Here is a 25,623-nt window from a genome sequence, read left to right as displayed (position 1 = left end):
TGTTGCTCTTTTCGTATTGCCTGTAATGTGACAGCAAATTTGGGAAGCATGAGAGAAAATTGGATTGGAAAAGGACAGTTTATGTTCCAGTCCCCAAAAAGACAGTGATAAAGACAGCTTAAAATTGTGCAGGTTGGACTCCAGCAATGTATAAATTGAGAACAGCCAGATGTAGAAGCTGGTATTAGAAGAGGCAAATGCACTACCGATCAAATTGCCAGCATACACTAAAAGAAAAATTAAGGGAGATCCATAAAGCATTTTCTTCTGATTTATTGGTTATTCTAAAGCCTTTGACTCTGAGGTCCATAACAAAACCCAGCAAATGTTTAGAAAATGGGAATACAGAGTCACCTTATTTGCATCCTGAGGATTCCATATGCAGACCAAGAAGCAACAGTGAGAACTAAGCATGGAATAGCTGGTAGGTTCATAAATGGGAAAGGAGTGAAACAGAGATATATATTGTCACCCTACTTATTTAATTTATATGCTACATGTGCAAAATGAAAAGCTAGATTAGATGAATCTCAGCTGGAAGAGTAAAAATTACCTGGAGAACTATTAACAACCTTAGACATGCAGCTGATGCCACTCTGTTGGCTGGAAGTAAGATGGAGTTGAAGAGCGTTGTAATGCAGGTAGAAGTAGAATGTGCAAAAACTTTGTTGCTTGGTAACAATTCTTTGCAAACAGATGAAAAAGATCAGAAAGCAGTGACAAAATGGTAAATATGGAAACGATATTAAAGAGTAAAGATAGCTCATTGTCAGTAATGACCTTTATAATCAAAGCTGTGGTTTTCCCAGTAATATATGGCTATGAGGGCTGGAATATAAAAATTGCTATGCACTGCAGAATCAATGCTCTGTGGTGTTGGAAACAACTCTTGAGAATTCTGTAAAGTGCAAGAAAATCAAATCCATTAATACTTAAGGAAGTAAACCCAGACTGTTCACTGGAAGGTCTGATAAAACTAAAACTCCGGTGCCTTGGCTGCATAATGTGAAACAGCGCACACAGAGAGGATACCACTGCTTGTAAAGATCAAAGGCAAAAGAAGGGGTTGGCAGAGGCTAAGATGCATGGACAGCATTATTAAAGTAATGAGTATGAAGTTGCAAGAAAGTACAATTGCGTAAAATCATATAACAGTAGACATCCTTCTCTTCACTGTTGCACTATTCCTTATGTAAGATCTGCCGCTAAGGATATCCCAGTGTCCAGCCAGTATACCAAAGCCAAGCCTTTAGTATTTACAGGCGCCGTACATTAGACATATGTTCCCTACGCAAGACATAGGGCATAAAGGTGATGTACGGATGCACACACACCAGAACTGAAAATTCCCAGGAAGAACATAATGTCCCTAAGGACCAGGAGGAACACATGCATCTAGGAGGAGGAAAGAGAAAAGAACCCCCGGCCAGGAGGGCAAGAAGAACAGGATAGCGCAGAAGGGCTAGGAGATAGAGAGTGAATACTGGAACAGTGAAGAAAAAGACATCTACACAACTCTACTGTGCTCTTCCATGTCATTGTTGCAGTATTCCTTATGTAAGAGAGAGTACAAAAGCTCAAGAGGAACCTTGAAGGAGGATGGAACTGAAGAGCCCTCTAGAAACCCGTGCAGGATAGCCCTAGAAATAATATCCAGTTTGTAGTGCTTAGTGAAGGTATGAGAAAAAGACCAAGTAGCAGCCTCAAGGAATTGGTATCCAGTCCCTTGAAAAAAGCACCAGAAGAAGCAATGGCTCTGTCAGAATGAGCCTTTACAGATGAGGAAAGCATTTACCATGAAGAGAGTAACAAAACTAAATGGCCTTAGAAATCCAGGATGAGATGGTTTGCTTAGAAACAGCCAAACCCAAAGACCTAGGATGAAGGGAAACAACAAGTTGCTCAGGTTTGTGAATACCCTTAGTTTTATCTAAATAATGTCTAAGTTGTCTATGCAAATGCAAGATGAACTTGCTTACTGGCAGACTGCAGAGAAGAAAACACGGGAAGGCAAATGAATAGACTGATTAAGAGATAACTCATTGACCATGTTGGGCATAAAAGAAGGATTAGTAGGAAGAGATACCCCATCTCTATGAAAAACTAAAAAGGGAGGAGCAACCAGGAGACCCTGAAGCTCAGATAACTCTCTTAGCTGAAATGAGGGATAAAGGAATAGTTTTCCAAGTACAATGTTGTAAGGAAGCTGAAGCAGCAGGCTCAAAGGCAGCCTGAGTCAATTTTTCAAGGACAAAACTCAGGTCCCAGGAAGGCAGAATAGGCTTCCTGGGAGGTCTGCCATGAAGAACACCTTTAAGAAATTGCTTGACCTCAAATCTAGAGGCCAGAGGAGGAACTAAGGCAGACAAGCAGAAATTGCTGACAGCTGAGCTTTAACTGAAGAATATGCCAACTCAGGATGGAGCAAATCACACAAATAAGAGTGTATATACAATATTCATAGAGGATCTCAACTACCCTTCTATAGATTTCGAATCCTACACCATTTCTGATGCATAAGACCAGGGATTCCTAAATTTGTTAATACCAACATTCTGAAAAAGTTGCTCCATTATCCTACCAGGTGTGCAAACATCCTGGACTTTGTACTCATGAACTCGGGAGGGGTGATGCTCCTCACCTAGTGTAATATTTTCAGTCGTCAGATCTGACCATAAGGCTGTATTACTTGAAATAAAAACTAAATCTGGGGATCTGGCAAAACCAAAAATCTTTAGGAACTATTCCAAGGCTAACCTCCCTCTACTTACCCGAACCTTAGCTAAATTACAAGCACCTCCAAACCCAGTGAACACCATAGCATATGTTGAGCAATTTACAAAATCTCTGTGCAGCCATATTGATAGCTGTATAGATTGAGCTGTGCTCAGTCATATTAAAGCTAAGACAAACTCAAAAGACAAGACACCCTGGTGGAATCACAGTATCAATCAGTTATACAACAAAAGAAAAAAAAAATCTTGCGCAAGCATAAGACGAACAGAGCTATATATACAAAAAGCCTCCTGACCAATCTAAATGGGCAACTAAGAGGGTTAATTAATACTTCAGAGGCTAAATGCGAAGGAAAAATAGCTGATCAGGCAAAGGACAAGCACAAAGCTTTCTACATGCGCAGAACTTATTGTAAATGGCATCACCCACAATGAACCGGAGGCCATTGCTAACCTTTTGGCTGACAGGTTCAGCTCAGATTTCTCCCCCACTACCCTCCACCATAGTCCAAAGTAAGTACCGCATACCATAGTCCCCTCAACCATTGGGAACAGATCATCAGTGTACCTTCCAAGGCCTGATAGGATCCAGGATGTCAAAATAGGTGAGGCCATCTCCACCAAGAGGCCGGTCACTAGTGGAGTCCCTCAGGGCTCCATACAGGGCCTGCTCTCTGAAATGGAAGCAAATGCTGAAGGTTTGTGGCTAAGTTTGCAGATGATTGCCTGTAGGGCCCTCATCTCCTTTATGTTGATGTGCGCCGACCTCTGATGCAGAGTCCAGAGACCTTGAACGAATCAAAAGAGGCCCCCCCATGCCATTTATGAGTTATCTGTAAATATGTCTTGAGTCGGGGTTAGAGCTTGGAAAGGCAGCCCCAGGTTGAGAGCGAGTTGATCAAGTCCAGCATTATAAGGGATGAAGGGGACTTATGAAGTCCAGGGGGTGGCAGTGTTGAAGCCGCACTGACTTGAGGTACCACTGTAGCTTTCTCATGTGGGGCCTGGCCAGAAGAAGCATGGGAATGGTGGAAGCCATAAAGCTAAGGCCCCTGAGAAAGTCCTTGACTGTGACTGATCCAGAGGAAGAAGAAGACTGGAAAAAAAGGCAATGAGAGACAGGGCCTTGGTGGAGGGAAAACATGCCAGCATGGGGATGGTCTGGATCCTGCAACCGAGGAAGACATGATCCTTTGGAGGAGTCAGAACTGATTTTTAAAAATTTATGGCGAACTGGAGATCTTGAAGAAGATCTTCAGAGGATGAAGCTTGAATGAGCAGATCATCCATATAAGGAAAAATCTGAACTTCCCTCATCCTGCAAAAAGATATGACAGGAGCAAGGCATTTGGTGAAGACCCTTGGAGCAGTAGAGAGGCCAAAGGGCAAAGCAGACAACTGCAAATGCAAAGAAGAAACAGAAAAACTTAAGCATTCCCTGAAAAAGGGATGGATTAGGATACAAAGGAAGAAAGGCCTGGGGAAAAAGAAGAGGAAACAAGGTTTGAAGCGACATCTGAAAGGAAGGAATCTTGAAAGGTGTTGAGCTGGGAAAGGTCCAGAATTTGTCTCCAAGTGCCCTCTTTCCTGGGAACCATAAACTTTCATCAGTAAAAAAAACTCCCCACCTGGGCTGGTGGTACAGCTTGAATGGTTCCCTGGGCCAGAAGAGAATGAAGCCCCTCTGGGAAGAAAAGGAAGTTAGTCTTAGGGAGGTTGAGGGATGCCCAAAAAGGGAAGGAGGGCTTTCCAAACCACGGAATACCCCTGGCAGATGATATATAGAACCCAAGAGTCTGTTGTGATTCTCACTCAGTTTGGAGAGACAGGGAAGACAAAGAGATAAAGGGGCCTGGCCGAGGGAATGGTGAAACAAATTGTCAAATAGAACCTGACCCATCCTGAAAGGCAGGTTTCTGGGAAGTAGGTGCTTGAGTAGACTTAGCAGGAGGCATACATCTGGAACCTTTTCTACCCTTGGGTGGAGGACTAGACTGCCTAAGAACAAAAGCAGGATTGTAAGAGTAATTCTTCTGAAACTTTGAAAAAGGAGAAACAAAAATATATTTTAGCTCCTACAAAGTCTTGCTGTTATTCTGGAGAGTCTTAAAAAGTTCAACAGCAGCAGGACTAAAAAGATCTTTATTATCCAAAGGAACTTCCAACAATTTGGCCGTAGTGTCATCAGGCAAAGCCTGAAGATTGGAGTCATGAGTAACGTCTCATGCCATAACCATATGCAGCAGCCCTGGAGGAAGTATAAGCAGCATCATAACTGCACTTAATAGAATAGCGGGCAACTTGAGAGGTGGACCCCAACAGACGCCTTCCCATCAGAGTTAGGGAGATCAGAGATTACCTGAGAAACCTGAAAAAGGAGGTCCAAAATATACTTAGTCTTATGAATCTGGTAGTTAATGACCCTAAAGGATAAGGTGGCTGTAGTGTAAACCTTCTTGCTTAGCCTGTCCATGTCTGAGGGCAGTGGCTTGGTAGAGAGCGAGAGCTTGGAGGGTTTGTCTGAAGAGACAGACACTATACAAGGATCAACAGAAGGGCATTTATGCAAGAATTAACATTCATCAGGTACCTAATCTGTGGAATCCCCATCAGTCTCTTGGATATAATTAGCCAAGGTTCCCCCTCAATGTTTGGAGCAGACGTTTGTAAAGCCTCCGAAGATATGCGAGGAGTAGGAGCCATGCCAACCTCCGATGGAGTTGCGGCAGAGTAATCTGAAGCAACCACCAGCCAATCCTCTGGGCTTTCACTAGCTTTGAGAGAGGTGTCCAAGGGAGGCTGGACAGCAGCCATATCAAGCCTTAAGTTTTTTGCCCCTTTTTCTTGGCAGATGGCTGACGGACTCCACTGTAGTACCTTGAGGCAACAGCTTAAGACATTGGTTTTCTAGGTAAATAGATAGGAGGAGAGACAACTGTGGAGGACAACTAAGGGAGAAAAGTTTGGCAGATAGAACAAGTATGATTGTGGGAAGCACTCAACCAAAAGAGGCACTGGTCGTGATGGTCTTTATGGGGATTCTGCAACCCACACTGACATTTTCCCTTTTTGATTGACATGAAACAAGTCAATAACTAAAGAAATAGAAGGTAAGGAGAAACCCCAATGGGGCCCTTAGAAAGGCATTCAGACCAGCGTTCATTGTTGGCATTCAGACTGGTGGTAAAGATTGTTCTGAAGGTGTGCAACTGTACATTACCTTTATGTCCTACGTCTTGCACAAGGAGCATGTGTGTGACGTATGATTCCTGTAAATACTAAAGACTTCAGTATACTGGTTGAATGTTTGGCTGTCCTTGGTAGGAGATCCCTTAGGTAAGGAATACTGCAACAGTGATGTGGAGGGACATCTTAAGCAAGCAGCTGTTAAAATATAGGCCTGTTATGCTGAAGTCCGTGAGGTCATAAAATTGAGACTCAGCTAAACAACAAAAGTATCAGCTTGATAGCTCGTGGATCCTCTCTTTAATGATGTGTTGGCTATCACAAAAGAAACTTAGACGAGCCATGAGGAAATTACCCTGAAGATATCTTTTGTGTGGGCAACTAAGAATGGCACTACCTTGGTCATGCACTAATCTTGTTTCCCAAACTACTTCATTTTAATGGCAGGCCTAGCATATTAATCTCTCAAGTTACCTGTGTCAGCATGTTTAGTCTTTTGATGTTTGTCGCATATCTCTCAATTGCTCCTGATCTTAACTCAAATTTTAACTCTTTTTCCCTTAATCCCTCATAAAACTGGTGACTGTTAGGAGAAAAGGTGGTGAATTACACTTAACAAATAATAACAATTAAAGATATAAACTTGTTTTACTTCAGAAAATGTATGTTAATTCACACACACACACACACACACACACACACACACGCACACACACAGACATTCTGTCAACATCTCAAGTTAATAGTGCTAACATTTTGAAAAGCATCCCTGATTATTTCTGAAGTTGTCCCTTATTCTGACAAAATTTGTCCCGGATTCAGTTGAGTTGGTACATCATATTGATCACTGCTGCAGTAACTTTAGCTGTATGGGTTATATCCTGCCAAGGATATCAGTTGGCCAGCTTCCAAAGCTTCAGGGCACCTTCCGTGCACCTAAACCATCAGTCAGCTTGAGCTGAACTGACTAAAAAGACAGGTTTGGGTGCCACGCCCCTTCAGAGCTTTCATAGGTAGGTACTAGGCTATCGGCCATAGGGCCTATACAAGCCTAGCCAAAAAATGTACCCTGGCTTTCGCCACCCAAGAAAATTATTTTCCTGTGCCCCTGTTGAGCAGAGCCACAGAAGTGATCCCCGGGGTGAATTTCTCATTTCCCATCTCCATGCCATTGAAGAGAGCACTCTAACACAGGCTTTCAAAGACCGACAGTTGGCTTGTGCTGTTACGTTGGGGACATTAAAAATGTTGTTTTGTACTTTCCTTTTTAGGAAAATGTTTATGCTAGAAGTTAGGTTTTTATTAGACTATCACAAGATTAAACTGTACTTTTAAACAGGAACACAATTTTTCCCTGTCAGTTTAAAAGTTGTTAAAAAATAATTGAAAAACATTTTTTCTGTGGAGAAATTGTTTATTTCACTTTTGGGATTTGACAAAGTGTTTTTAAATTGCCGTTCACTGTGTTTTTTGTTTGAAAAAGTGACTTTTAAAGGCTAAGTTTTTACTGTCTCTTACTGCTCGTTTACACCAGGAAAGAGGTGCCATTTTTGGCTTGACTTTGGAATAGACTACCGGTTCTGTGGTTGGTCGTCGTCCTAGCCACAGAAAGAAAAAGTTAAGCAAACAACCTTTGCCACTACAGCAGGCTAGCAGCTTGCCTCAGCTGTAGGTGGGTGACTTTGCTGTTGCCATAGCTTGTTCCTTAGACCACTCTTCTTTTATCCCAGATCCCTCTGGTGTAGCACCTACAGCTGCCATGGACCGGTGATTGCCATGTCCTTTGCACATGTTTGGGATCCCCCAGGGGTAAGGGGGAGCCACTCTTGTGGGTCCTGGAAGAGGGAACAAGGAAGACTTCTCTATTTTGTCAGAATGTTGTGCCCATCCGTGGAGAAGTTGCGGTTGCAATTAATAATACTGTTGGCTCCATTTTTTTCTGTAAAAAAGAAATTGAAAACTCATCTTTAAATTTTTTTAGGAATAGTTTACTGGGTGTGATGTGGGGTTTAATTCAGGTAATTGATCATTCTTAAAAGGTGGTTTCTGGTAAAAGGAAGAAAGAAGAATACCTCTTTTCCTGAAGAGTTTCAGGATTCTGAATCTGGACAGGAAGATGAGGAGACAGATACAGGGTTTTCTTTTCATTTTTTTAAGTCATACTCAAGAGGAGAGCTCAGTTTCTGATTCTCCCTGTAGGTTTTTCTCTTTCTTTAAGAATGGACCAGTTTTCAGTAGGAAAACACTGAGGTTTCTCAGTCCCTCAGATAATACTATGATCTGTTACAATCAGAATTATTTTCCCGAACCTTCATCCAGTCCACCAGTTCTGTCTTTTCATATTTAAACTTTGAAATAAGTATGTATGTTATTCTGATGAGGTTCATGGTACTAAATTGGACAAAAACGTGTTAAAACAAGGTTGTGGCAGTTTTTCTTCATATTCCAGCACTGGCAGTTTTTTTACTTGGTTTGGTGTGGTGTTTGTATTTTTCTACAGCTTTGATTTTTAGAATTTTAAATTGTTAGGCTCTTATGTTAAAGCTTATTTGACTAACTGAAAATATAAGAAATGTTTTAATTGCAGTTCCTTCTTGAGTAAAAATCTGCTTTAAATAACTTAGTTTTTTTCCATTGTACAAGTCACAACTCATTATTTACAGTGTGTGTATGACTCAGTTGATACTTCTTACAGGGTTATGGCTGATGATACTGTTTTGATGTGGTTTGCCTGGCTGCATTCTGAGAACCTCCCAGATGATGTGGAAGCTGTGATTTTAAATTCTCTTTTGGATAGAGATTTAGTTTTTGTTTCCTCTACTGCAGAGTTTGTCAAAAAGTGTGATGAAGGGATGAGCTGATACAGGGAAGCTTAAGATTTTTTAGCCCTCCTTTTCTAAAATTTGTAAGGAATTCTCGTAACTTCTCATCAAGTCTTGGCCAAAAACAAAATAATTAGTGTCAACAACATGCTGGTAAACAGACATTTAAGAAAAAATGGCAGGGGGTTGAAAAAGAATTCAGAGCCCCCTTACCCCAAAACCAAGGAGAGTCTAACAAGTCAGAATGGCTATATAAGGGACCTTGTTCCCACCTTCCACCCTGGCAGACCATTTCCATTTCCAGAAAGTCTGAATCTCCACTTTTCTCTTTAGCAGTAGATAGTCTCAGACAAATTGGTTCTGAGATTACAGATGGTACTGGGAGGAAAGACATTGTAGGGGAACAGCTCAGATTCCTATACAAGAATAAGAAGAATTTGAAATGTCTCATTTGCAACAAAAATGGTTTTGAAAGAAATAGGCCCAATTCTAACAGAAAGGGCACTTTCAAATTCCTGAGATGCAAAGCTTGCAACTCCATTGACAGCTCCAATATTTTTGTACATCCATACTCCAGGCAACAGTACAATTTTAATATTTATGCTGATTGTACTAGTTCCCACATTATATACTTAGCAACTTGCTGCCAATGTAGTGCTTTTTATGTTGGCAAAACAGATCAACGTCTTAAGGAATGTATCCTTAGACATTTAAGAGACATCAAACAGAAAGACCCCAATAATGCCTTAGCAGCCCATATAGTACAGTATCCTTCTCCTCACTTTGTATTTAAGGCCATAGAGGCTGTCTGTCAGACCACAAGAGGAGGCGATGTTCATAATCGCACAGAGTTAAGGGAAACATGCTGGATAATTAATTTAAGAGCGAACAGATTACCAGGCTTGAATACCATTGTGCCATTAAAACCTGAGCTTAGGAATAGAAGGAATACGATCAGCAAGCTTACTTGAATGTTGCTTCATTCATATAATGTATTCACATACATAGCTACTAGTTTTTTCATATACAATCTCATAGTAAAAAGAAGTACTGCGCCTTTAATTACAATGAAGGAAATTATACCTTTTTGCTAGCTGGCCTCCTTTTGGTTTGCAACAAGGGCTTGTCACAGATGAATGGCTGTGATGCCTTATAAATACAAAAGCTGAACAGTCCTTTTTTTACGATCTGAGGAAGGCATACTTGCCGAAAGCGCTTATCGGAAGACTGAGGACTGCTTGTTTTATGTTATATTCTTTTTTATTAAAGTTTTGATTTTATTATCAAGTTTTACTGCCGTGGTGGACAACAGGAATTATTAGTAGTGTTTGCCTTTTCTTTTCCTCGCTGTTGTCCTTCACAGTGCAAGAAAGTTTTTTACCTAATGTAAACATGTACTCCTGTTTTTTCTCCCTTCTTCTCTCTTTCTCCTTGTTCAGTTTTAAGAAATGTAGGCATTGCAATGTTAAAAAAAAAAAATAAAAAAAAAAAAAATAGAAGAAGAAAACTCTGGTCAAAAGAGTACGACAAAAGAAAGATTGATATACTTTTTTCCTTCTTTCATAGGGGAATGACTGGATTAAGGCCCTTACCTTGATTTAGTAACAGAGAAAGCAAGTAAATGAAAAAGAACATTGAATATTATAAAGCTTTATTTCTAGCAAATACATGTATGCTTGGTAGCAACCCTGTATGTGGCCCTTATGTCCTCATTGGAGACAATCTAATAAAGAGAAATAGCTAGGAGATGATGCTTCTCGAAAGCAGTCAAGTCTTTTCCCAGCTGGGAGAGCTGTAAACATAAGAAAATAAACCGCACTTAGAAGCACAGACTATACCATGCAACTTTGCATGGATAACCTTTCTTTTACATTAACTCAGATCTGTGAATGTGGCTGTTAGTTTGGGGCAGTTGTTCATATTAGTAGGGTAAAACTTCACTATTTGAAGATGGGTATAGTTTTGTGTAAGATGTGACATAGGTTCAAATGGATATGATCAACCTGCCAGTGTATGCATGCAACACAAAAGCTAGAACTATACATTTAACAAAAAAGCTATTACAGAGGAAAGGTGGGAACAATAATGTTTTAACATGATGCTTTCTGTAATGTCTTAGTTGTCTCACAGATAAATACCAAAAAAGGAAGAGTTGTGAACTATATCAAAATGTACAATGCAAAATTAGCTGTGCCACATTTGGAAAGAACTGAACATATTAGTTTGATAAAGAAAGGTTTTCAGCATGGTTATTTAGTGGAATACCTGGGACGAAAAGAGGAATAATAATAATAATAGCAAGAGGAGCTCCAATATTGATAGAAGAGGGAAAAAAAAGGTAATAATGGTAGATTTTAGTACTAAGTGGCTACTGGCAAGGGAGGAGGATTACACTGGCATGTATTTGTATTCCACCTAAAACTGCTATAATGGAGCTTAAGAACATTCTGGTTGAAATAATAAGCGTTCAGCAGCGAATATTACTTTTAGATGGGGACTGGAACTTGATTTGCAACAGTGAAGATGCATCTGGGAGCCCATAATAGAAATATAACAAAAAAGGGTAGATTTTTGAAGAAATTTATGAAATTATTTGGCATGGAAGATGTGAATTCAGCACTAGGAGTTTGAGTGAATTTACATATTATTCCAGAGATACAAAAACTGGTCTAGGCTAGACAGAATTTACATTTCACAGGAACATGTACATTTACTTGAAAGTCTTGATACGCATCCAGTACCTATTTCAGATCATGCACCAGTAATAAAAATGAGAGACTAACACTTTCCCACCTACCTGTTGAAAAGAGAGGAATTTAAGGAATGGGTAGTGGAAATTTTTCAGGAGCTGTTAGAAAAAATAGAAATTTCTTCTGAAAATATAGCTAGAGAGTGGGATGAAATTAAATTGGAGTTTAAAAATAGGGTGGAAATAAAAAAGGGAGATATGGTTAAGTAACAAGAATTATTTAGGGGAAATAACAAGTGTTAAAGTATTATAAAATAGAGGGAATTTCACAGAACAAGAAGAGCAACTGCAGAACGCTAAACAGAAAATAAGGGATTACCTTGATAATATGCATGACTTTAGAAAGATTGCTGTTAAGCAACTGCTTTTTGATAATAACTCTAGGGCACAAGAACATTTAATACAATGATTCAGGCAACAGAAAGTAGAAAGGGCTGTCGCCAGACTTGGGGAGCATATAATAAGAAAGATAAGAGGTCCTATAGCGATATTACAAATATTTTGGAAATTCTGTGAAAGTCTGTATAAATATGGAAATCAAGAAAAGGTATAAATGGAATGTTTATGGAAGAATTAAATATGCCAAGGTTAGAGGTAGATGAGGCTCAATTGCTAACAGGATAGGAGGAGATGGAATAAAAATGGTGATATATAACCAAGCCTCAGGAAAGTCCCCAGGAATAGATGATATGCCTGAGGAAGTTTGGAAGTTAGGAGGGAAAAACTGATAAAGATCTGGAAGGTTTTGTTTAACAGTATTTTAAGCGGCGGAGAAGTACTGACATCCTGGAAGAAAGTGGTGGTAGCTGTAATACCTAAATAGGGTAAACATCCATCAGATCCAGCTTCATACAGGCCCATTTTAATACTAAACCATGATTATAAAGTGTTTGTACTGGCTAAAAGACTGGCAACAGTGATGCCAAAATTAATAGCTGTGGCTCAGTGTGGTTTTGTGGAAGGGAGGCAAACATTTGACAACATTAACAGAAAGAACATTGTTGATCCAGAGGGAAGCAGAATGTAAGAAAATACCACTGTTGTTGGTGGGTCTTGATGCAGAGAAAGCATCTGATAGAGTAAGCTGGGATTTATTAGCAGGGCAATGGAAGCATTTGCATTCCCTGATAAAATTTTAAGGATGATTAGGAGGATATATGAAGGATTTGAGGCAAAATTTAAATTGGGTGGGTTCCTCTCTGATAATTTCTGCTTGAACAGAGGAACTAGGCAGGAGTGTCCTCTTTCCCCTTTGTTGTTTGCATTATATTTAGAACCATTGGGAAAGAAAACAAGGGACTCGGAAATTCAAGGATATGATTGGTATGGTAGTTAAGAAAAGCTGGCTGTATTTGCAGATGATAATATTTTATACCTGCTAAATCCAGAAAAGGAGATTTCATTGTTGTGGAACATTTTGAGGCAGTTTCAAATCTTTTTGGGATACAAATTTAATGAAGCTAAAACAAAGGCAATAGCAGTAAATTATGTACCCACACATGAATTGGTTCAGCAATATCCATATTTAGGGGGACATGATAAAATGGAAGTACATAGGAGTATGGATTAAAAATGATACTGGTATGGCATCTAAGGATATGTGGGAAGAGACTAAATAAAAGATAGTACAAAAACTGAGAAATTGCAAGCTACATTATATGGATATGGATAGTAAGATACAAGCAGTTAAAAATGTTTTTAGTCCCTTTAGTCTTATACACAGGTCAGGCATATTTTTATCAACCAGAGGAGAAGTTGTGTATAGCAATTAATAAAGAGCTGAAGGATTTTGTCTGGGAGGGGAAGACCACAAGAGTCAAGTGGGATAAGCTGATTCTTCCAGTAAACAAGGCAAATTGGGATTAACTGATCTGAAGATGTATTTCAGAGCTACACAGTTAAAGCTCCTATACATAGCACAAGCAGAAACCTAAAATTCAAAGTGGAAAGGGATGATGATAAGACACAGGGGAGCAAGGAGAGACTGGGATTTTGGATGCAGATCTTTAAGGAGAATAGTAATACAGAATATTAAATTCATAAAGTAGCATAAGGCATGCTAAGAACTAAGCCAACATAGGAATGGGGAAATGAGATTCTGCCAATACTGATGACTGCAATTAGGGATACAGACAGAAGGCAAGAGGGGGTCTGGAATTTATTGGAGAAAACTGGCAAAGGAACCAAGGTATTGGGAGCAAGTAACTAGAGAAGAAAAGGTTATAGAATGGGAAAACGCCAAGAATTTATTTGAACTACTGGTTAAATATTGCCTTCCCTCTCAAGGATTGATATCAGAGTATAGGCAAGATATCAGAGTATAGGCAAAGAGAAAGTAATAGAGGGGTACTAAGTGAAAGAACAGCACTGGTAGAGTTTTTAGTAAACTCTAGAACAGAAGTTCCTGTTTAAAAAAAAGGAATAATTAGTAGAGCATATAAAATATTGCATGATAACTGTAAGAATCAGAGGAGGCTAGAAAGGATTGGGAAGAGAGATTGGATAAGTATTTCACAAACAAAGAATGGGAATATATGTTGCCTCGCAAATATGTAACAAAATCTAGATGATTTAGGACTTTTGCTTGGAAATGTTTACATAGGTATTTTTATAACCCAAGTAGACTGCAGAGAATTTTTCCTCAGGTAGACAGCAAATGTTGGAGGTGTGATGGAGAAGAAAGAGGTAATTAGGAACATATTTTCTGGGAGTGTAATGAATTTGCAGACTTTAAATATTTTCTACAGGCTACTGTATCAGAAATACTGGGTGAGCAAATTGGTGTATCTAGGCAAATTTTTCTGATCTATGATACAGAATCACTGTTGCTTAGACATAGTAAGGCCTTCTTGCATCTAATTATGGTGGCTGCCAAAAAAGCAATTAGAAAATGGAAGTCAATGTCTAAACCAACTGTACTAGAAGTAGTGAATATAGTAGCAGAAATAAAACAAGTGAAATTACGATCAGGGTAGGAGCAAATTGCACAGGAAAAAATGGAAATTGTGGGAACAATGCATACAGGAGATAAATGAGGTTTAAAAGAAGGCAGGATTTGAATGAGTTATGTAATGTTTGACAATGATTGGGTAGATTATAAATGATGTATAATGTTTTCAACTAAAATTATGTGAGTATGGTTTGTGATGCATAATGCTTTCATCTAAGATTGTGTCAATATGGTTTGTTTTCACTTATGTAAATGTATGATTGGCTATGTCATAACTGATAATTTAATACATTTTTTTCTTGTTTAAAAAAATGTTTTTCTGTGTAAGTTTTCCACCCTTTCCAGTTTTAGCCAAGGTGTTTCTGAAGATTCAGAAGGAATCCCCCAAGATCATTGTGATGATTTCCTTCTGCCCCAGGAAACAGTGGTTCTGCCTTCTTTTGGAAATGCCAGAGGCAGTTACCACAAGTTTCCTCACAGAATCTATCTACTTACATAAGATCAGAGGTATTTGATGCACCCTGACTCCAATCAACTTTAACTGACTGCCTGGATGATAGGATATTAATTCCATGTTGGCATCAGTTTACTGAGGATTGGCAGCAGGTACTAATGGAGGCAAGAAAGCCTGCTACTAGAAAATCATGTTTTTTTAACACCTTTATTGCATTATCACTTGTGATGTAGGCACATTTACATTTAGATGAAAGTAATCAAACTGTATTAACAAACTGAAATTAACAAACATTATGCTTCACATATATTGCTATATATCATATACCCTAAGCAATATTACATAAGTTGTTCAATTCACACACACCCTTTAAAAAAAAAATCTTCATTAAACTATCACGACATAAGCAATCATAAATTTATATAAATGAAAACAAATCACAGTGACACAATCCTAGTTGCAAGCATTTTACATCACAAACCATACTGATACACTCCCAGTTGCAAACATTATACATCACTTATAATCTACCCAATCATTTTCAGTCAAACATTACATAGCTCATTTAAGTCCTGCCTTCATTTAAACCTCATTCCTCTCCTGTATGAATTATTGCCACAATTCCCATTCAGTGGAAAAGGTTTTCTAGTTAGTGCCAACAACATAACCAGTGCCCACTCAGGGCTAGTTGTTCTCTAGTTTACAATATTTGTTTAACTTACTGTCCTGTGGCGTTTCTTACTCTTCTATCAAGGTTAATTTATTGGCCATTTCAGCACATCTGTCCATGGATCCTTCTCTTTTGATACATTCCTATTTCAAAATGTTTTTGAAAGGGGTATTGCATAAGAGGCCACCAAGAAAAAGAGTGGCCCATCTGTTGGATCTTAATTTTGTGTTAGAGAAGCTAATACTTGCTCCATTTGCACCAGCTAATCTATCCGACTTGTGATTCTTAACATGGAAAACTGTTTTGCTGATTGCTTTGACCACTGCAAGAAGAGTGTCTTGAGTTGGAAGATGTTATGGTAAGTCAACCCTATCTAATTTCCACAGAGACAGGGTTTCTTTGAGAACTAATCCCTCTTTTATGCCTAAAGTGGTATCCAAGTTTGCTTTAAGCCAGACTATGTATCTCCCAATTTTCTTTTCTGAACCTAAACATCAGGGAGAAAGGATCCTTCATACCTTGGATGTCTATAGACAACTCTGGCACTATATTGACAGAAATAAATCTTTCAGATCTTCAGATCAGTTGTTTCTTGTGAAGTTAAGAAATAGGGGCAACCTGTGTCAAAACAGGATATTTTCAAAGGGTTGTGTCAGGCTGTTACCTTTTGTTATACTCACCACAACAAAACTACTCCAGGAAGAGTTAAGGCCCATTGTACCAAGGCCTTGGTTTCGTCTGTGACTTTTTAGAAAGGGTTGAATTCCAGAAATATTCTAGAAGCAGCATCTTTTCTAGAAGCAGCATCTTGATGCTCTCTCGGTCTCTCTTTCTCTCTCTCTATATGTATGTGTGTGTGTGTATATATATATATATATATATATATATATATACTTACAAGGCATTACAAGCTTGATTCCTTTTGTAGGTCTGGATAAAACTTTGCTAGGACTGTTTTCCAGGGGCTCCTGGACCTTTCCCCTTCCACCTCCCAAATGTAGTAAGCTAGGTTAATTTACTCATATGGCTAAGGCTACTGCAGCAGTGATCAATATAATGAACATGGTTCAGTTGTCTAAGTAAACTTACCATAACAGTAGATGTTCAAATGATCACTGCTGCAGTAGCAGCTCCCTCCATCCACCCCCCCCCCCCTTGTTTTTTAGTGTGCTGTTTTTGCCAGGACATAAATACTTATTTGTTGTTGCTCTGAAGGGATTGGCACCCAAACCTGTTATTTTACTCTGTTATTTTACTCAGTTTAGCCCAGTCTGATTGATGATTGGATATGTGGAAGGTGCCTAGATGCTTTGGAAACTGGTCAGCTGTTATGTATTAGCAGGATGCAACCATAAAGTTGAGGCTGCTGCAGCAGTGATCAATATGATGAATCATCTCAAATGACTCCAGGGCAAACCTTGTCAAAATAAGGGACAAATCCAGAAATAATTAGGAATGCTTTTCAAACTGTTATCACTATTAATGTGAAATGTTGAGAGACTCTGAGGAAATGAATTAATATACATTTTCTTAAGTAAAATAAGTCTACTGCAGCAACGATTATTTAAACTTCTACTGTTTGGTAAATATACTTACACAAGTGTGCTTTCTTTAGACTCCCTACCGTCTTCTAATTCACTTATCACTTTCTTCTTTAAGGGAGGTACTTTGAAATGAAACCACTACATTATTACTGTTCTACAACCTGAGATTTGGGCTTAATTTTACAGTACCTAACCCCCACCAAAATGTTTTTAGAATAAGATTGCCATGCTATAACTGCATTACTTTTAGAATGAAGTGCTTAAATGTCCCACACATGCCCTCAGTCAGTATTGCACACTATATTCCTGTCACTTCTGTTTATAAGGGACTTGGTCCTCTCCCCCTTTACAGTTAACAGAAAATACAGCTCGAAGATATTGACTTGTAAGCACTAACACTGGGTATGCTTTGTGTTCCAGGTGGCAGTACAAGTAGTAAAATAACAGCTTTTTTCATTTTTTTATAATCATCTTCGTTTAAAAATATTGAGGAAAATACAGGATTCACTCTCTGTCTCAACAGATGGATTAGCCACCTTTTCCACATATATGCTTCTCTTGAGCTCAAGCTTCGCCCCTCTCCCATAATGCAGTGCATTCCTGCTGTCCCTCAGATTAACTTAGCCCCCATCAGGTACTGTAGTGCTGAACAGGTATGGAGAAAGGCTTTGGGTTGAAGTATATCAGGTCGATCCATGAGGGATAATGATAATTTGGAAGGGGGATGGTGGGAGGGCTGTTGAGATGGATGGAGAGGGACATTAAGGATCCAACGTTCTGATAAGTACATACTGTTGTATCCTATATTGCCTTGTCCACCCATCTCCACTGATGGGACAAAATCCCCCAGCTACTTTCTTCCAGGGTGGCATCATGGCAGGATACCACTGAGGATGGTAAAACCAAAGGAAACTCTGAATCTTGATGTGAGATCACGTTTTAGTGTTTGATAAAGATATGCATTGTTGGCCATGTTGCTGCAGCACAAATGTCATCTGTAGAAGAGTTCTTGAAGACATGGAAGTTGAAATCGACCTTATAGAGTGTGCATTTGTCTTAATACCCAAATGTTTATTGTGCATAGAATAAATGAATGTGATACATTTTGAAAACTGTCTGGAGAGAGTCACTTTGGAGATTTTGGTTCCTAGTCTTACTGAGGAAAAGACACACAGAGCTGGTTGCCTTTACGCTAGTGTTTGTTTTGTTTTTTTTTCTTGTGAAGTTTTGTTTTAGTGTGTTCAATAGCAGGAAAGAGTATTTTCTTTCTTTAAGGGCATGTCATGTAGTCCAAATAAACAATAGCAGCCAGTGACCAAAGTGAGAGGTTTTATTATAACTTAACAAATCTTTAAAATGCATACAGAGTATCAAATAAAAAGTTTTGGTTCTGGACTGCCATTGTTTATTTGGATTTTACTATAGTTTGAGTCCTGGGTTACTGGAAAGGCTCAAGTTTCTTCCTTACATGTCAGTCATGTGCCACCTAGTAGTAGGGAATGCTGTTTGCCAGTAAGAGGGTATTATTCCACTCTGAAACCATAGACCAAGACTGATATTAATGAGTAAGAAAATGCATTTCATGAAGTAGTACATACCCGTGTGTGGAAGATCTATTATGGTGAGTAACCCTCCATACGTGTACTCTTTGTATATATTTTGTGTGTGTGTTTATATATGTTTTATGATATAAAACACAAAAGCCAAAACCATCACTCTACAAAATGTTAGTCCAATGGCTTTTTTGTAAAGACAGCATCCCAGAACAGGTAAATCAGGACAGTAAATGACCTTACTAGTCCTTTGTTAGTGATTCCAAAAAACAGTTTGTGTAAGAATTATTAACTTGCTATAGTTAGTTAAGAAAGACTACGTAAGTCATTATTGCTGCTTCCTTAGAACTAAACTGCAAATGAAGGACTCATAGTACAGACTACAATGCTAGGAGAGTACTACCTTTACTCTGAGGGAAATAAACTAGAACAACCTTTCTCTGAAAGTACTGCTCGGTACAAAGCTTTTAGAAGAAAACTCTTATCTGTACATTTTCCTGTAAGCTGGACAAAGGCTAGTTGAAACACAGCAATTTAGTAGTATAGACTAATAATATATTCAGTCTGTGCCCCTCAGCTGTATCATATTTATTATCATAAGAAAAGCCAGCCATTTAATAGCAAGTATGTAATGCAACTCCTTTTTTGTTTTGTTCATAAATTTACTTTTCCTTTGTTGCATCCTACTGCCAGTATCTCTTCTTTTTATGCCTTTCACTTAGAGGTATACTTAAACAATGACTATGGCTGTATAATGCTCTGACATACACCTGTATAAATTTACTTTCATTTGTTACTCAGCTCCTAAACCTCAGCATTAAGAGTAGCTACAGTTAGTGCTTTTTTGAACTTTGACTGCCTTGAATACATTATTAACATCTTTTGTATTACCTGTTTGGTGTTAATTGTTCATGTTGATGTATTTTGCCTTGATATATGTATAAAGTCTTATGTATTTTTCCTGTGGATTTTGATTTTTTTGCCCGTCAAATGTATTATTTATTTTACATTTGTTAACCAGGAAATTCCAACTGGACCAGGTCCATTTTCAGCGAAGGCCCGTGGAGAAAAGCTCCGGCATCAAGTTATACAAATGCAGTACATCCAGCATAATACACAAAACAGGTTACATCATGTAACCTTTTTGTTTGTGCTCTGTAATCACCTCATGGCTGTTAAAGGTCATAGGACTAGCACACAGACACAATTAATGAATATAACAAGTAAATGATAAAACTGTGCTAATGCTTACCAGATTGTTTTATATTTAGATATGTAGGCCGAAAGTATATTAGTATGGGACTGCATATATAATTATGAGTCACTTTTCTTGGTGATAAATATCTCCAGGAACCAGCATGTCTTGGCATTATAAACATATTGCTTCCGCCACCACTGCCATGGTTTGGGAAAAACGTAAAGACCTGACAGTCACCAGACATGCAAGGTGACTCTTCAAGATAACTTTGTAAAATTAGCTTTGGAGTTAACAGTTTTGATTTCTGCTGTAAAGGAACTTTGTGTAGATTATTTTATTTAATTTGCTACACATTGGGTGTCTGATAATTGCTATTTTAAAATGCCCTTGTTCTTGTCTGTCTGTTGTAATGGACTTCAGAGTAAACTGGATTCTTCTTCTTTTCTAGGGTTTAAGTAAGAAAGTTGGGGTATCCTCCTCGATCTTGCAGGGTCTTTGGATATCATACAGTACAGAAGGTCTTTCAATGGCACTGGCATCTTTGAGGAACCTGTATACTCCTAATATCAAGGTATTTGACATTAACGCTGTAAAATGGGGACAGTAAGAATAAAATATGTAATCATCTGTAACTTAATCCTAAAACATAGTGCTAATAATGGCAGAATTAAAGTGATGTAAAATGTAGGTATTTCCTTAGTCTCAAATTGCCACTCTGATTTAATGGCTTTGGTCATTACACATGAAAGATTACAGTAACTGTACACCCTACTGTTTTTTTTTTACTTGTAGGTCAGTCGACTGCTAATTTTAGGTGGTGCCAATGTCAACTACCGAACAGAGGTGCTGAACAATGCTCCAATTCTGTGTGTTCAGTCTCATTTGGGTTACACTGATATGGTAGCTTTGCTGTTGGAGTTTGGTGCCAGTGTTGATGCCTGCTCTGAGAATGGGCTCACCCCTCTGGGTTATGCTGCAGCTTCAGGCCATCTGAGTATTGTTTCACTGCTCTGCAAGAAAAGAGCCAAGGTAGGAACCTAAGAAAATACACTTCGCTTTGGATTGGTAAAAAGGATATATTTTAAGTATAACCGTGCAGTTACTTCTCCACCCCCTATGATGCATCATTTTTACCAGTCTTAAATTCAGATGTTGCATATCTTCTAGTATATAAATGTCCTTACTTTGAAAGCAAAGGATTGCTTTTGTCTCTTGAGCTGCAGTAGTATAATTTGTTCCTCTTATTGGAAGACATCCTATACTACTCTTGGATGGTTTATGAGACAGCCATATGAAAAGCATGAGCATTTGAGTAACTCCATTGTTAAGCAGATTTTTTTCACTTAACTGTAAACATTCATTTGAAGTTAGTTAAGATTGCCACAGTTAAAATGTTTGTAGTCATGTTTATGGCGCCCACATTGTAAACATATCGTTTAAACGTAATAATTGTGTCTTTTTTAATCTTGCAGAAAGTTTTCACATATTTGGTTGACTTGTACATTAATAAAGCCTTCTGAGATTGCCCTTAATTAATTAATTAATTAATTAATTTATTTATTTTTTATTTTTATTTGTGTCTCATGTGCCTGCATCCTAGCTGACCAACAGCTATCCAGATGCATCATTTCTCCTTAAGTGTCCCCAGTACTATCCTTGGGGATTGGGATTGCACCAATGACTGGCTGAGCTGGGGAAATGGAGTGGAGCAGCCTGCATTGTCACATGTGCTGATCCTGCATGCCAGGGTAATTTTTGGCATGTCCTAACTAAATGGAGCTAGAGATATCATGCACATCATTGCATATAACTTCAGTTAGCTCAAGCCCTCCACAGGTAATGTACTTTTACCAAAAATCTGCCTTCACCATAATGGCACATTCTCTTCACCGATGTGCATATGTCACAGGCACAAATCTCTCCCTCCCTGTCTTCCTCCCTCTTGGACTGGATGAACCTGCCCCTCTGCAAGTCCTCCAGTGCCTGATTTGCTAGTCAGTCTCCAGTCTTTTGGACCATCGTTAAGACTCCATCTTACTACTGCACAGAGATGAGTATCTCAGGATGTCTGGGTCTTAGTAAGGGCTCCATCCCACTGTTCCCTTAATTTAAAGAACAGATCACCAGTGACTTTCAGTGCAAGATATAAGGTGGACTGATTTGAGAATATGAGCATGTTATTCAGAATTACCATGGCCATAGTGATGAAAAAGGTAATTTGTTAATTTCCTAAAAAGAAAGTATTGTCCCTTCTAGGAGTGATCAGGAGCAGAAGCCGTACGAATAGTATAAGTACTGTAATAGTTTATTGTAGTTACTTATGAATGCATTAGTTTGAAATATGATCCAATATATAACGATGCAATATCTATTGACCTGTATCTGTATATCTTATTTATTAGAACTGTCTGATCGGATTGTTGGGTACCAAACCATGGGTCTATATTACTTCTTCGACAGCTTAGGTTGTCGAATGCTCAATGATCGACACCTGAGCGTCGAAGTTTCAAAATCGTGAACAGCCATATAAACAAATTCATTCCTCGGGAAAGGATTTCTTGGCCGTTATTGGGGATTTGCCCTTTCCCCAATGTAGAGCGATCTCGAAGTTGGTACATTTAGTTAGGAGGGGTGTGGGAGGCACAGCCCCCCCCCACTATCTTTAGGTTGAAAAGTTAATTTTATTTCCGGACGGCTTAGCGAATTCTTTCCCCGAGGGAAAAATTTGCTTATATGGCTGTTCGCAATTTTTGAAACTTTGCTTAGGTGTCGATCATTAAGCATTCGACTACCTAAGCTGTCGAAGAAAGAATATAGACCCCAAACCATTTTCCTGATCTGTTCTGGACCTTCTAATGCTTTATGCCTCAAGGTCTTTAATACTTCCCCTTCCCATAATCCTCTGTACATTAGTTCTCTTCAGATCTCATTTGCCACCTTCAGAGTATGGGCAGATCTTCAGAACCTGCAGTCAAGTACTGTGCATTTTCTAATCATAGCTCTTTTAACTTCCATGTTATTATTATATTTTTTCCTTTAGTTTACAAGCTGCATTTCTAAGTTTTTTGGCTCTTCACATCACTTAGGCAAGAGACATAGCATCTGTTACCATCTTAAGAAACAAAAAATTTAAACCAAAAAAAAAATTCTTTCAGTGTAATAATTACTTCATTAATAATTATGTGGTGATTTGCCTTGGACTATTTTTCCTGTTAGTCTTTCTAACTTGCCTTAGTGCTCATATTGGTATTTTGTTGGTAGTCAGAGTTATGGACAAGGCCAGGAAGTTTCAAAAAGTACACCAAGTCTGTCTACACAATTCCACCTTAGGACACCCAAGACCTTTGCTTGGCATGCCTGGGACCAATGCAGCTCTCAAAGATTGTATGAATAATAAGGCTTTTGGGTCTTGTTCATTGGCTGATCATAGGAACAAGCAGTCTTCTTCCACAGACCCTTCTGCCGAGAAACCAGAGAAAAAGAAGGACAAGCAGAAAAAAAAAGGAAAAGGACATGGACTCCAGTAAAAGAAAAGCTGAAGCTGTCTGCCTTTCCTCAGCCCCAAAAGCACTAAGACTGGAGCTGTGGCAATCTACCCTCACAACTATTACAGTGTGGGAGTCATCCTTATTGGCTCTATCAAAGTCAGAACCAATACTAATCACAGATAAGATCCTGAAGCCAACAATCAGCAAGCATTTTTCTGAAAGAGAGTTGGTCTAGTTTGTCCCCAGGCCAACATCTACCTCTTCCTTTCAATCTGTCAGGTCCTTCAGAAGCACCTCCACCGCAGATTGGGACTGTATCATTGAGGGCCTTTTGTTAGGGACAGATTGAGACTGGTGTTATCCTTTCCCCCTCGGTATCAAGAGCAGATCATGTTGTCTCTTCATCTCCCATACTTGTTTCTTTACCAGTCCATTTTTCACTGGTGGTGGTTTTGGTTCCTAGGCCTGTGCATCTGGTGATATATACCTGTACCTCTGCACCTTTCCTCACGCATCTGATTTGGTCAATGCTGAGGCCTTCAATATCAAGTGAATCTTAGGATCGACTGATCGACACCAGGTCTTTGGTGCCAACCAAGTTAATGTCAGAGACATAAGCTTTTGGTGCATCAATACCAATCCCCTCCTTGAAGCCCTCCAGATAATTTATATTAGGGCTTCCTTCTTTTCCACTTACATCCATTTTGGCAGGGACAAATGCAGCTCCAGGCTGAGGTTCGTCTGTGCCAGCAGGTCTGGTCTTGGTATTCAGTGTAATGTAGAGGATGGTTGTCATTCTTCGAGTGCACCTACAACCCCCCCCCCCCCAGCAATGTTGACTTCAGTCACAGACACCCAGTAATTAATGTCTCAGCCCATCCCAGAGTCAGGCAGAACTGGTAGCCTGTCTGATGGATTTGGCTGCCAGGAGGGCATGGTAGGTGTCAGATTCTAAAGAAGCCATAACAGGAAACCCCCAGTAAAATTCTTCACCCCCCCCTAAAGATAAGCAGTACTGGTCCAAAGGCCCTCTGTTGGGCTGTATGATTGTAGCAGCAACCACCAAGCAAGAGCTGCCAGACAGTGCTGTCCATCTGCCTAACAAGAGTCTAGGGCGGTGGACAGAATGACAAAGTGTGCATACACCTTGGTCACCTTTCCCTTCAGGGCATTGATCTATACTACTCACATGAGCTTCTTCCAAAACATTTATCAGAACAAGCTTTAGCTTGTTTGTGAATGCCACCTATGCCAGAATCAAGGAAACAAAAAACAAAATCACAGTGGGGACTATGCTAAACATTGCCATCCTCTTTGTGTGGCTCTTACATAACATGGTTGATGGTGCAGCCAAGGTGGTGGGCACAGGCATCAACATGACTTTGCAGACAATTTCAAAGTGCCCTTCAATAATTCCCGTATAAGGATTCTACTTTATTCACATCCACTGTGAAAACCACAGATCTGAAGTAGTTACTTCATTTGATCTGCAACCTGTGCGTAGTCGGATCCGACCTCGGATCCGAACCGGCAGCTTTCCAAGCTCCAAGATCCGAGCTCCTATCTCCTACCCCCTACCCATAATCCCTTGCTACCAACCACATTACCTCAGATCGTTTTTTGCCGCGGCTAAAGACAGTTGCTTCATAGTGAAGAGCTCCTGGCCTGGTGAGATTGTTCTAATTATAGACTTTTTTCTTGTTTAAACTTGTGTGTGTGTGTGTGTGTGTGTGTGTGTGTGTGTGTGTTTTAAAATCAAACCTAAAAACCCTTTTTAAAAAAAAAAAAAAAAAAAAAAACTAATTTCCCTTTAGTTTAACTTTATCTCCCCCCCCCCCCCCTAGTGTTTGGGTGTGTGTGTGAGAGGTTTTTATGGCTGAATCTAAGGCCATATTTTCAAAATGTACTGAGTGTGGCCACAAGCTTTCCCCAGCTGATGACCACACTCAGTGCGTTTTGTGCCTGGGGGCAGCCCATCTATCAGAGGCCTGCCAGATATGTGCGGCCTTCAACCCCCGGGCACTCAGGGACAGGAAGAACAAGCTGATCCTGGCGGGAAAACTTCCCCAGGAATCAGCTTCTTCTTCCTCTCCCAGCCGGGTTGAAGCTACTCCTGTAGCTTCGGCGCCGGCTACTCCATTAGCTGTACCTGGGTCTCAACCTCCCTTATCAGGTACCAGCTCTGTGGAATCTGGTGCTTCTTCCCACAGGGAGAAGAAGCACAAGGACAGAGAGGGTCACAGATCAAAAAGGCGGGCCGAGTCTCATCCCTCG

The 25,623-nt window shown here is 39.4% G+C and overlaps 1 protein-coding gene across 1 annotated transcript in view; it reads left to right on the top strand.

The window, feature by feature from the left end:
- TANC2 (tetratricopeptide repeat, ankyrin repeat and coiled-coil containing 2) overlaps positions 1 to 25,623 on the top strand; it is a 2,676,984-nt gene that overhangs the window by 2,107,489 nt on the left and 543,872 nt on the right. The window contains exons 14-15 of the mRNA XM_044055212.1: positions 20,310 to 20,432; positions 20,654 to 20,890. Of these exons, the coding sequence (XP_043911147.1) occupies positions 20,310 to 20,432; positions 20,654 to 20,890 (360 nt within the window). The remainder of the gene's footprint in view (positions 1 to 20,309; positions 20,433 to 20,653; positions 20,891 to 25,623) is intronic.

The sequence above is a fragment of the Protopterus annectens genome, chromosome 13.part0 (genome assembly GCF_019279795.1).
Source record: "Protopterus annectens isolate FY-2018-M chromosome 13.part0, PAN1.0, whole genome shotgun sequence".
NCBI classification, from domain to species: Eukaryota; Metazoa; Chordata; order Ceratodontiformes; family Protopteridae; genus Protopterus; species Protopterus annectens.
The sequence above is the reverse complement of the archived record's forward strand: the minus strand, read 5'-3'. Positions and strand labels throughout refer to the sequence as shown.